At 36.6% G+C, this 12,725-nt stretch overlaps 1 protein-coding gene across 1 annotated transcript in view; it reads left to right on the forward strand.

Moving 5' to 3' along the window:
* Positions 1 to 12,237, forward strand: part of RNF4 (ring finger protein 4) — a 34,086-nt gene extending 21,849 nt beyond the window's left edge. The window contains exons 4-8 of the mRNA XM_089777779.1: positions 179 to 258; positions 1,544 to 1,553; positions 4,671 to 4,836; positions 8,854 to 8,902; positions 9,345 to 12,237. Coding sequence (XP_089633905.1) covers positions 179 to 258; positions 1,544 to 1,553; positions 4,671 to 4,836; positions 8,854 to 8,902; positions 9,345 to 9,494 — 455 coding nt within the window. The 3' untranslated portion in view covers positions 9,495 to 12,237. The remainder of the gene's footprint in view (positions 1 to 178; positions 259 to 1,543; positions 1,554 to 4,670; positions 4,837 to 8,853; positions 8,903 to 9,344) is intronic.
* The last annotated feature ends 488 nt before the right edge of the window (positions 12,238 to 12,725 follow it).

A 12,725-nucleotide genomic window follows, 5' to 3' on the forward strand; every position in this document is an offset into this window, starting at 1 on the left:
GCTCTGAGAGCCTGAGTAAGTAATGTCTGCCGTAATGAGGAATGGGGGACACAAACTATGAGCACTTGGTAAATGGTAGCATTATATAGGTTCATCCTGTGTTGTGCCTTGTGAAATGTCAGGTGTTCTACAGCTCTCCATTGCTATTACCTTAACTCTTACTGTTTGTATTTTTAAGCTGGTGAAGAAGTAGTAGATCTCACATGTGAATCTTCTGAACCTGTAGTAGTTGATCTAACTCACAATGATTCTGTTGTGGTAAGTAACTATTGGTGTACTTACCTAATTCTCTGGTCAAATTACCTTTATGCTTTGATCCTTAGAGGTTAGAACTTGGAAAAAGTTTACAGGGCATCCCTGCTATACGCCCAAGATACTTTTGCTATTCAGCCATGTTTTTTTGAATGTATGTAAAGCGGGGAAATTTTTACAGCAGCTGATGTCCATTTGCGCAAATTGACCTCATTTTATGCATGTGACAGAAGAGTGGGGAATGGGAAGACTTAAAACGGAAAAGTGATATAAATATCAGTCAAAACAGTTCATTGGTTAAACTATTACAATTGGAGGTTTAACTGATTAACCATTGGTGGGGCAGGACAGGGTCCTGCTGTATCTGTGGGGCAGGCATGGCAGGGGTTGTTCCAGGCCAGCCTGACCACCGCAGCCGGCTGAATGCAGCCCACAACCCCATCAGTGCTACGAGGAGTCCTGCCTGCTAGGGCTGCTCCAGCGCAGGCGGTGGCCAGGGTCCTGCCTGACCATCACACTGCCCTGTCTGTCACCCTTACACAAGCAGAATTCTGCTGGCCATCCCTATGTATTCAGGGCTGCTCTGGCCTGGTGAGGCTGGCTGTCCACCAAAATTTGGGAAAGGTCTAGCTACTGGATTACCCAGTAAGCATTCCTAATACTGACTGGGTAATGGTTAAACTTTTACATCCCTAGTTTTAACTGAATACTGAAAACCTCTTGTTATAGTACACTATCGATGCAGCCAAACTGCACAGAACAAATGCTATCTGATGAACAAGATACAAGGGTGGGATTTTCAAAAGTACTCCGCATAGGTCTGTTTCTGCTCCTGTGGAAATAAGTGGAAAATTCCTATTGACGTAGAGAAGAAGATAGGTCAGTGAAATAGTTTAGAAAGTCCCACTCAAGTTGTCTGAGGAAAAAAATCCATTTTTGAAGGAGGTGTTTGTCAGCCTTTTATCCTAATATTGACTGATAGTTGCAATATACAACTTTGCATGGCTTGCATCTGTTACTGTAGTAACATGCCTTGTTACTGTAAAATCCTGCTGTGACTTATCTTGCATGAGGGTGTGTGGCCAACAGCACTAGTTTGACTTCCAGAGTTGGTGATATGTTTCCAGCCGTATACATGATTATTGCTCTAAGCAGGCCTCATTTCTCCTGGCAATGCTTATAGCTATGCTCATTCTCATTCATTTGTAGCTAAAGTTTTCTGATATGTTTGTAAAGCACACAACAAAACCTAATTCTTTTTTCTCTTCTCTTTCCCTCTTATTAATACAAGATTGTTGAAGGTGAGTAGTCATATTTCTTATATTTCCAATTGACAATGGAATTGTAACCATTTGGCTATGCTATGTATAGTATGTGCACACATTACTAACAGAGATGTTTTCCACCCGACTCCCTTTAATATTGTCTAACTTGTTTGTCTTCCGGAACGTATTGCTTATATTGTCAAACTAAACTAGTTCACTGAAATGAAATCAAATTTATTGCTATTAATTACTAGTAATCAACACACTCATTAACTCTTCAAATGCTGTATTTAAATAGTTTAATCGCAGTGAAGGTTTCCTTAATGTGCTGTATCAGCACTTAACTCTTGAAATAACCCCAGTGTTGTGGTTGTCCTGTGATACAGTACTCAACACTTACTACAGATAGTAGTAGTTATAGTTTCAGGAAGTAGACTAAATTGGAAGATACGAAATCTAATTTGTTGGTCCGCAATGAAGTGAAATTTGGCCAAAATATCAAATGCTTTGTACAGTTGGACTTCACAATCCCCTGCTTTATATAAATATGATGAGACACTTTCACGGCTTCTTATTAAAGTATTTGTAGAGCAGCACTAATTCCCAAGACTTGATATATTTTAGACACAGACAACTTAAAAGAATACTCAGATTTAATGTCAGGAAATGTCAGAATTACAATTGTCTGTGCAATTTTACTTCATTCCCCTTGTTCATAGGTAGCATGATATTTTTCAATTACTTGGTCAGATTAATGTTCTACAGAATCTCTGTCATTCAGTGCACTAACTGATGGTGCTCAGGAATGAATCAAGGTTACACAATGAATTATAGTGTTGTCTGTTGGACCTTTGCTTCTTTTTAACATCTTTCAGAAATTGAAAGGTATGTAGTCAGTGAGGCAGAGGTCTGAAGGGAAGATAATCTCATGTTTTATGGCACTGACTGCTGCTCTAGAGAATTGTATTCTATCCTGTCTCTACCTGATGTTGTGGAATTTACTTAAAACAAACTTTACAAAGGTGGCTATTAATAGTGCACTCATTTTCTGAGTGCCCAATCTGTAAGAGTTGAGACTTCTGGATGTGCTGAACGTTCTTAGCTGCAACTGAAATTGGTGGAAGCTCTACTCTGAATGTATCCAATGCTATAAAATGCTGAATACTGTGAAAAAATCATCCTTGGTGTATCAAGTTGGGCACCCAGGATTAATGAATGCTTTTGACCTTAATGTCTCTTTGCCCTGCTTCCTTACCTGTTAAATAGGGCCAATAGTACATCTTACCTCATGGGTGTGGTAAAGACAAATTCATTAACATTTGTGAAGTAAATAAATGCTACTGTGATGAGTGGCATGGGAAAAGGTCATGAAAATATCTTAACATTTTTGTATTTACAGCAAGAACAGAAGGGGGTCACCTTGTATAATGCATGTCAAAACAAATATTGAGTAGCTGCTCATTCAGGCTATGTCTATAGAGCAGCATTATTTCAGAATAACTGAGGGGCTTCTGCTTTTGAAATGTACAAGAGCCTGGCAGAGCTCTTGCTGTAGTTCTAAGGTGGAGGCATCCTTATTGACTAGTTGATGGAAATCCCATTGACTGTTTGATTAGTTAATTAATCTAAATTTAAGATCTCTTGTGGACACTGCAGTCATTGTTTCAAAATAATGGCGAGCTGGAGGACTTCTTACTCCAACTCCTCTAACCCTCATTTTATGAGGAGTTAGGAAAGTCAAAGGAAGAGTTCTTTCTTCAACTTCCTGCTGTGTAGACAGTGCCAAAAGCTGAATTAAGCTATTTCGAGGTAAGCTATGCAATTGACGCAGCTCAGGTTGCATAGCTTAATTGGACTTTAACCCTGCTGTGGAGAGCAGACATCCTGTGGAAAAAGCATGTGATCGTAATGAAGACTGGGCCGCTGGGTGAGGTTTGGGACAAAGGAGGGAGGAGTTGCACCAGGCCCCATGCTCCCCAAGGGATGGCTGTGGTCATTGAGTATGGTCTTTTTTAAATGGAAGCTTCTGTGGGTTCAGGTACCAACTCGAACAAGCTTTTGCTGAGTTTGTGCAAACAGGCTTCTTCAGAAGTTTATAAATTGGACAAACTTGGGTATATTTTTCAGTGAGATGGTAAAAGCCAAATTGCTGACACTCGTGGCCAAATACACACACTTCCTCTTGACACTCAAATGTCAATTTCCTGCTCCAAAGCATAAAGAGAATAGAATTTCTCAGTGTAACTATGTACATTTTAAAAACATCTTTAAGGTAGTGTTTCTTAATCTGTTTTCAGAAATAGCCAACTGTGTTGCTGGAATTTTCTAAAAAATTCATCCTGAATCAGACACATACTTAGTTTAGTGATTGTAACTACCTTTGTTTAAAGTGTTATTGGGGAAGAGGCAAGAGCTAATTTTATAACTAGCATAGCGAAAGAAGGGTTAGTTGCAGCTTTTAAGGATTACCTGTATTATACATATGCACTATAGAGCTGTATTCCTGACTAGGACTCTACGGTGCATATGTATAATATGGATAATCCCATAGAGTTGCAACTGAACACTGGAGACAATAGCTTAGATGTACAGAGTTTATACAATCAAAGTTATCAGCCATTTCAAATTAAGCTATTTTTAAAAAGCCTCCTGCATGCTGTTGCCCATGTTCTGGTTTTTTTATTGCTTATCTCTTCCTTTGCTATGCAAGTTAGCTCCTGCCTCTTCCCCAATAACACTTTAAACGAAAGCAGCTACAATAACTATGCAATGCAGCTTCCTTCTCAGATGTGACAGGATGCGAAACTGAAGAACTTGTCTGTATGAGGAAATTTAGCTGCATAATTACGTTATATAACCATGATATTAGTGCCATCATTGTGAAGGTAAGTCTACTCATGTAAAAAAGGTGTGAGACCCATATCTGTTCTTCTAGTTGGAATAAGGACAGTTAGACTAATTTCAGTTTTAATATACAATTTTGTATTTGTTTGGGTAGCTGGAAATGTTAAGTTCTACAAGTAAACTTGCTTTTAATTAAACTAAATACAGATGTGCTCATTTAAATAGTGACACAACAGTGCATATTTAATGCATTGGAGAAATAATATAAAATCCTGAAAATACACCTAATTTAACAAAATTAAATTGTAGAGAATCAACGTCAACGGAGAAATCTAGGACTAAGAAGCCAACGTCAATCTGATAGCTGTATATTAAGTAGTGATGATGAAGATGAATCAAGAGATAATGATGTATATGTAACAAATAAAGTGTCTGGAGATTTAGAAACACTGGAAGATGAAACTGCAAGTTCAAGGTATGTACTCTATGCAGCTTCCTGTAAACATGTAAAATGCAACATGTATATGTTTAAAAAACAAAACAAAAAAAACCACTTGACAGACTGAAAAGGATGAGTGAGGTGGCATCCTGTATTCTTTCATCTCCTTTGAGAACAGTAATATTAAAACTGCTATTGAAATAAGGAGAAAATGGAACAGTATGTTTAAATGAGGGCAGGGGACTGGACTTGATGATCTCTTGAGGTCCCTTTCAGTTCTAGTATTCTATGATTCTACAATATTGAGACAATAATACTGGTACTTTTTTTTTAAGTCACCTGAAGACACGATATAGAGGAATAGCAAGAGGAAATGCTAAGCAAGAGGAAATGCTAATCAAAAGCTACAAATTATAACTTTACAGCATTGTTCTTTCTTACAAAGTTCAAGGACCATTGTGAGAGGCAACTGTTTTCACTGGTGAAAATACCCACCAAGATTTTTTTCTTATAAACCTTTTATAATTTTTGTAGCTTTCCTCTGAACATTCCACTCATCATTGTCAAATGTGGCAGCTAAAATTGGACATATTACTCCCATCGTAGGCCTTGCCTATCCTGAGTGGAACAACTGCCTCCTGTGTCTTATGTTGGGGGGGAGCAACAGGAGCTGAGTCAAAATGACTCTTGTTTAACTGGTTAACTGTTTTAACATCTCTAATCTCCATGAGACCTCTGTTTCTAGGGATCCATTATTGGTGCTCTGACTTTGAAAACTATTTGGGGAAAATCTTTCAGCTTTCTTCTCAGAGAAATCCCTTCATTAAATCTGCTAGGTAGAATGGCTCGTCTTTGTGGACTCTTGAAATTCTGTAAATTTTCATTCACCAAATCCAGGCACAACATTTTCATGTAGAATGACTATTCTAGCATTCAGCTCTTCCACTACATTCAGTGCAGTCTCCAGTTTTGTATTACACATTTCTTCCTTTCCCCTCACCTATATAAATCGGCTATTGCTACTTTTAATACTTCTTCTGCACTGAGGTCTGCAGGTGGAAGCTATAGGTACAGAACCTGAAAAGAGGCATAAAATCTAAGTCTAAAAACTCTTCCTTTGAAGGCAATAGGTCAGGCAACATTAGAGTAAGTCTGAGCTCCTGAAGTGGTACAGTTATTGGGCAGGAGTCTGATTTGGCAACACAATCAAATTAATCCTGAAGGAATGATAGTATTAGATCTGTTTTGAAAATTGCCAATCAAGTGATTCAAACTTTCTGAGGATCAGCATGTAGATTTGTTTGATGTGAATTCAGTGCTCACTCAAGAAAGAGGTAAATTGCACTGGCTGCAAGTAACCATTGTGTAAACTTACAAAAATGCCCCAATACCACTTCTGACCTAAAAATCTGGCTCCTTAGCCACTGGAATCTGGTGGTCACCAGACAACTACATGAGTTGACCTTATTTGGTATAATAACTTGGCCGTTGCTTAATAAAAAAAAAAAATGATGAAACTTAGTTTGACCTAACTTTTGTCTTGAGTCTGACAGTTTAGATGCTAATGTACAAACCCACTGTTTGACCCACCTCTCGGGTAGCATTTAGCCACATGCATGTTGGTGGTTGAGGAGTTACATATATAAAGTAAGATTAATTGAAATGAGAATAACTAAAAAAAATGGAAGCATATTGCTTGCACTCTGGGAACTCCATTACCACATCCCTGCCATATCCTCTTTACTGGAATTTGCTGGAAGGCAGAGTAGGCAATTGACTCAAGCTCCAAGAAAAACTGTAGGACTTTTAAAACCTGAGGCACTTCTGTGGCAAAATCAGATCCTTGTATAAAGCTAATATAAGGGACATGGGAGCACACATTAAATGCTTCTGTGGTCTGCTGTCCTTGGAGCTATCAGTTTTCTATGAAGCTGGGCACTAATGACGTAGATTGCCTTGGAGTGTGGTCAATATGGGTTAATGTAAATCACTGATTTTTATTATTCATATCAGCAAGCAGTCAGACTTGATTTTAAATCTATTATAATTGTGTTTTGTACTTGTACTTACTGTTGTTTTTTAACCATTAAAATATTATTTGAAACTAAATGTGGCCTTGTCACTAAATTTGCTGCTTTTTCCTTTCCTGGATGAAATATAATGTACATATGGATTTAAGCCATTGTAGCTTAACTCGGTCTTTATACGGAGTCTCTCTTTTTAATTTTATTATTCTTAGAAAATGGTGAATATTTTATATACTAGATTATTTTTACCTGTCATTTGTATCCATCTCCGAAAGGAAATTCAAACTCAATTCAGAATACATTTTGCATTTGAAATTAACTGATTTAATAAACAAAGGGAAGGTATGTCTCTGAAGTGAACTGATTATTTCTGGTCACCATGTCATAGAAGACTTTAGAAATAGTTGACTCCTCTCACACTTCAGTTTTTATTTGATGATTGGAAGAAGAAAACAAACTTTCCTGCTGTTCCCACTTCAAGTGTCTTAACTTTGAATGAACTAGTCACTCATGTGAACTAGTTAAATAAACCAAAATAATGAAAATAATTTCTCTATACTTGCAGAAGAGGTAAAAGGTGCTGCCAAAAACTGGCTTGCCACATTAACAAATGTATATTGAAGATGTTTTGCAAGTGTCTGCAACCTATTCAGTGGCTAATTTTCTTTAAAACTTGGCAGGAAATGTGTACTGCTTTATTAATTTTTGCATTTAATGTAAATGGTTCTAATAAGTTTAGACTTTAATGTAGGTTATCATAATTTCAAATTGAATTTTGAATGGGTTTATTTTTAAGATATACGCTAGTGTTTAGTGTAAGTTTAAAATCCATTTTTCTATATCTATTCTTGTATACCTTGAATGGTGGAACACACCAATATGTATTCTATTCTGACATGCTGTCACTAGTCATAATTAAGTCTAACCTGAATAACTTCAGCATTCCAGCCACTGGTGAAAATATCAGGAGAAGATTGAAGGGAAACTCAGAGTTCAAAATAAATAATAAATAAAATTTTCAAGCAGGCTTCCCTTGTGCTCTGCATAGTATCTCAATTCATAGTAAGTTCCTAAGAACCCTCCTTCCCCCTTCTCTTTGTTTCGTTTGTTTTAAAGTTCTCTTATTTAATTAATTTGTGATTTGTATTGCTTGATATACAAAATGATGTGGTGAGCTTCAGCCTATAGAGGGACTTGGAACTGAAACATTTACATGATGTTCTAAAATGAAAACTTGGAACAATTCAATTAGCCTATTGCAATTTTTTTCTGCAAGGAACAGCTAGTTCTTAAAATTGTGAAATCTGTTCCAAGAAAGCTTCTGAAGACTGTTGCCCTTCTGTGTATTTTGTATTCTGTACAGTACTGCAAGCTGACACTGTTTTCAAAAGTTACTTCCTTGTTGTTAAGATAGTTACATTGGGGATGAGGGGAAAGAAATAGTAAACATGAAAGGATGAATGAATGAAAACAAGAACCCTAATCTCATTAATGTAACAGATTGAGAGCCTCACATGAACAGAGCCCTTGTGAGCCTTTGCTTCAGTATAATAGGATTTGGCCTAAAGCCTAGTTTCTTGAATGTTAGGAAAAGAGGTTCTTGCCTGAGACAAGGCTATATAGACACTATGGCTATGGCTATACAGCAGCATTATTCCGGAATAACTCACATTATTCCGAAATAACATAGTGGACATCTACACAGCAAGCAGTTATTTCAACATAATGTTGAAATAATGTCAAGCTGGAGGACTTCTTATTCCAACTCCTGTAACTCTCATTTTACAAGGAGTAATGGAAGTCAGAGGAAGAATGCTCCAGCTTGGGCTTCCTGCTGTGTAGACAGCACCAAAAGCCGAAATAAGCTATTTTGACTTAAGCTACACATTTGACATAGGTCAAGTTGCATAGTTCATTTTGGCTTTAGCCCTGCTGTGTAGATGTCATCAGACAAAAAATAACAAGATACAGTTGTCTGAAGTTTAAAGTGCTTGATGAAACTAACACATTGTTTTGGGGTTTTTAGGCCTTCAGGTACCGTTAGTTGTCCAATTTGCATGGATGGATATTCAGAGGTAAGAAACTACACCTTGTCTATAGCATTTTTTGTGCATTAAAGAAAAATTAAATGTGAGGTACAGAATGACTACATTTGTTAGCAAGTTGTATTTAAACCAAACCATTGTATACATTAGAGAAAATGTTTGTTTTAAATCTCTGCATAAGGGTAATAGCATCTTCTCCAGGAGCTTTTGTGGGATTGTGCAAGTATTTAAATAGTAATTGAAATCTGATATGTTGAGCCATGTCATAAAACATCGTATCTGGAGTTACATTTGTTAAGGGTATCTTGCTCTTGAGAGTCTGCTCATGACAATGCAAGTATCCATGTTAAGTCAGATGCTGAATATTATGGATTGCAAAGATTTGCTGTTAACTACTTGTGTTATGCAATCAGTATTGCTCTTGTGTAAAGTTCCTCCCCATAGACTTCAGCTTTAGTTTCTTCTCTTTCAGATTGTACAAAGTGGGCGACTTATTGTGTCAACCAAATGTGGCCATGTCTTCTGTAGTCAGTGCCTCCGTGATTCCCTTAGAAATGCTAACTCTTGCCCAACTTGTAGGAAAAAACTCAGTCACAAACAGTACCATCCAATTTATATATAAGCACTTGAAGTCTTCTCAGGACAGCCTTGACTGGATCTTGGTGAAAATGTAATGCATTTGTGATGCCTTGAAGACTAAAGGAGCAACAGGTTGTATGCCTACCCAACTGTAGTAAAATGGATTTTTGGAGGATTAACTTGCACATAAACAGCTTTTTTTATGGTCCAGTCCTATTGTCCAAAGTACATTCTTGATTTGTCACTTGTTTGTGTTAAAAGTTCTTGAAAGTCTGCAAACACAAGTCAGTATGTATCACCAATGAAGCACCTTCTGATCTGTTTCTCTCTACTTCTTTTGAAGTGCTTGAACATGAGTTCTGGATTTTCTTTAATATTTCTTACTTTTAATTACTCCTCTGTATCTTTTCCCTTCCCTCAAACAAATAAGTTAAATTACAATATGAATAAATGTTTTCATTTGAATCTTAATGTGATGCAGGTGGCAGGCAGCAAATTACTGTTGCTATTGCATGTGGTCTTACCTCCAATGCAGTTTATTCAAATTGAATGAGTCCTATGAGATGTGAACACTTAATGTAATATTAAATTGTATACCAGGGTACTGCATTGAGCTAATACACTGGTAGCCAGCAATCTTCTTTATTTAACTGGAAGTCTTGATATGCAAACCTATATTTGTGGGCTCTTTGAGGTCTATAGTACATAGCCAAATTGCAACTTCCGTAATATCAATGTGAAAGTATTTTATTTCTGGGTATCTTAACTGCCCAAGAATCACTTGATTTGAATCACAATATTGAAGTATTTCCTAATTTGTGGTTAGGTGATCTTTCTTTAATTCTGTTCAGTGTCTCTCTACAATCATAACTGAGCAGTACATAAATGTGTGTTGTTTTTTTATGGCCCTAGCCTGAATACTAGACTAGATAGATCTTCGACTTCTGTAAAGCATACCTACTGCAAGATTTAAAGTTCAGTACATTCACTGTGCTGTGTAATCTGCTTCTGTACTGACAAGTCTGACAGGTTTTAGACACATACAGTGCTAACTGTTCAGTGGTATAATTAATCTCAAGTATATGTAATTCAAGCTTCAGTCACTGGCTAGGTATTAATGATGTTGGGGTAGGAATTCTGAAAAAGTTCAGTCTAATTGGTCACTCATTGTCCTGAGGATTTAAATGTGCAATAAAGCTTGTATAGCTCTCTTAAAATATGTAAATGTTTGGTCAGGTGCATGTTTGGTCCAAAGGCTGAATCTGACTTTGCGCCATTAACCCATTTACTATTTATTTTCAGGACTGACTTCTGAATACTGTGGAATTTTTGTCAGCACAAAATGACAAGGAGGATACGGTGCTTGGGTGAATTGATACATTTAACTGTAATATGTGGGCAAGAACTTAACATCAATTTTCTATGATCTATAGGTACCTAACACTTGGGCCAATGTTTGTTCCACAATACAATAGTCTAACAGTATCTATAAAAGCATCTTTAAAACTGGTGGTTAGTCAGTGAAACATGAACAAAAATAAACTGCCAGCTACTTTGAAGGCACAGGATATTTTTTCAGGTTTGTGTCTTTATCCCCCCCCCCCCCCCCACCCCCCAAGATTTCCCAAAACAAATTTCAGGGTGTATGTAACTAAAACAGCTTATAAGTACTATGGAGAAAGGATTATCTTAAAGTAGCTGCTCTAATTAGACATTTTAAACTTTGCGGGGGTGGGGGGCATTTAAGATTGTGCAATGTCTTATAAACTCTTCAGTATGCAGAATATGGTCTCTCAGTATGTTGACTGATCCTGGAGAAATTTAATACTTGTGCTACTCTAGTCCCTTACATAATCACGGTTTGTGCTTTTACAAGGAAAAGCCTGCTATACTGCAACTGATGCATCCTGTCAGTACTCATTACATATTTAAAGGGACATAATCACCAGTAATTCTCTCACCTGCATTGGATTATTTCAACCTAGTGCTAAATGAAGACTTAAAACATTTTCAGGACAGTGCGTATCTTTTTGCTTATAGAAAAATCTAAGATTTTTTTCTTTGCTTTTCTTCAAGATAAACTGAGCAAGAGCTTTAGTCTCTTAAAATTGTTTGGCAGCATCTGTCACATGCAGAAAAGGCAACCCACCATGACTAGTAATTTAGGACCACACTTGACTATTCCTCCCAATAGTTTCGAAATAAAAAGAATTAAGGTAAATGGATCTCATACCTAAGCAAATATATTTAAGCTTTTGTGCACAGGGAACGCAATAAGAGCGTATACATGTAAGGGATTAAGTAGCCTGTCCCTAGATCTTTAAGTACTAGCCTTAGATTGAATTGTGTTTTGCACAGTTTCCTCCATGTAACTCTCTTGGACTTTAGATACCACAAATTAGAATATTCAACAAAAGTTTTTAGCTTTTGTGACCCCCCCCCATTAAGTGCCAGATTTTGTTCATTTGAAAACAAATTTTAAACTTTAATATCAAAATGATAAATGTTAAAGTTAGATGATAATTTTAAAAAACTTGAGATAGATATATTCTTAATTTCCAGAAAAGGCAGTGGCTCAGTATAGCTCATGACATTTGCAAGAACTGATAGATAATATAAAGTTGTTTTGATTATGTAAATGTGTGTTTTTCCACTTGTCATTGTATATAGTTGAAAACTTTCTGTATTTAATTGTTCATGTTTGTATGTCAATCTACTTTGAACTCTACTTGTAGACAAATAATTCTTTTAACAGATGAAAATAAAACTATTAATTTGACCAATCAGAAGTGCTTTTATTTTAGTCCTCTGATATTACAAATAATTTTATTTGGGGGGAGGGGACTGAATTGATTGCATTTTCCTAAATCCCTATGGTTCCGCTTTTTTGGTAAACTTATCCATACTAGGTAGACTAAGATAAGGTACACCCAAGTTTTCCAAAATAATGTAATGCTTGAAAGCCTGTAAAGGGTAACTAAATAATTCAGTACTCTTGTACCGGTTCAATCAATACATAGTTAAGTATATACCTTCCAATGTAAACATCTTGACAGTTCAGATTTAAAAGAAGGGAATGAGAGGATAAGAAAGAAAAGGACAGGAGTCCGGCATCAGAGGATTGAGTTTTTAACTATTAAAGCACACCACTTTGCCAAATCTACAGAATTAAAGGGCAAAATACCCACCTGTTTTCCTCAATTTTTTTTACTTCTGGTCACTTCAAACTGAAATCTTGTTAAAACTATTTTCTCCAATTTTGCAACTTTCCAGT

This window comes from Pelodiscus sinensis, chromosome 4 (genome assembly GCF_052426305.1).
Source record: "Pelodiscus sinensis isolate ZL-2025 chromosome 4, ASM5242630v1, whole genome shotgun sequence".
Classification (NCBI taxonomy): Eukaryota; Metazoa; Chordata; order Testudines; family Trionychidae; genus Pelodiscus; species Pelodiscus sinensis.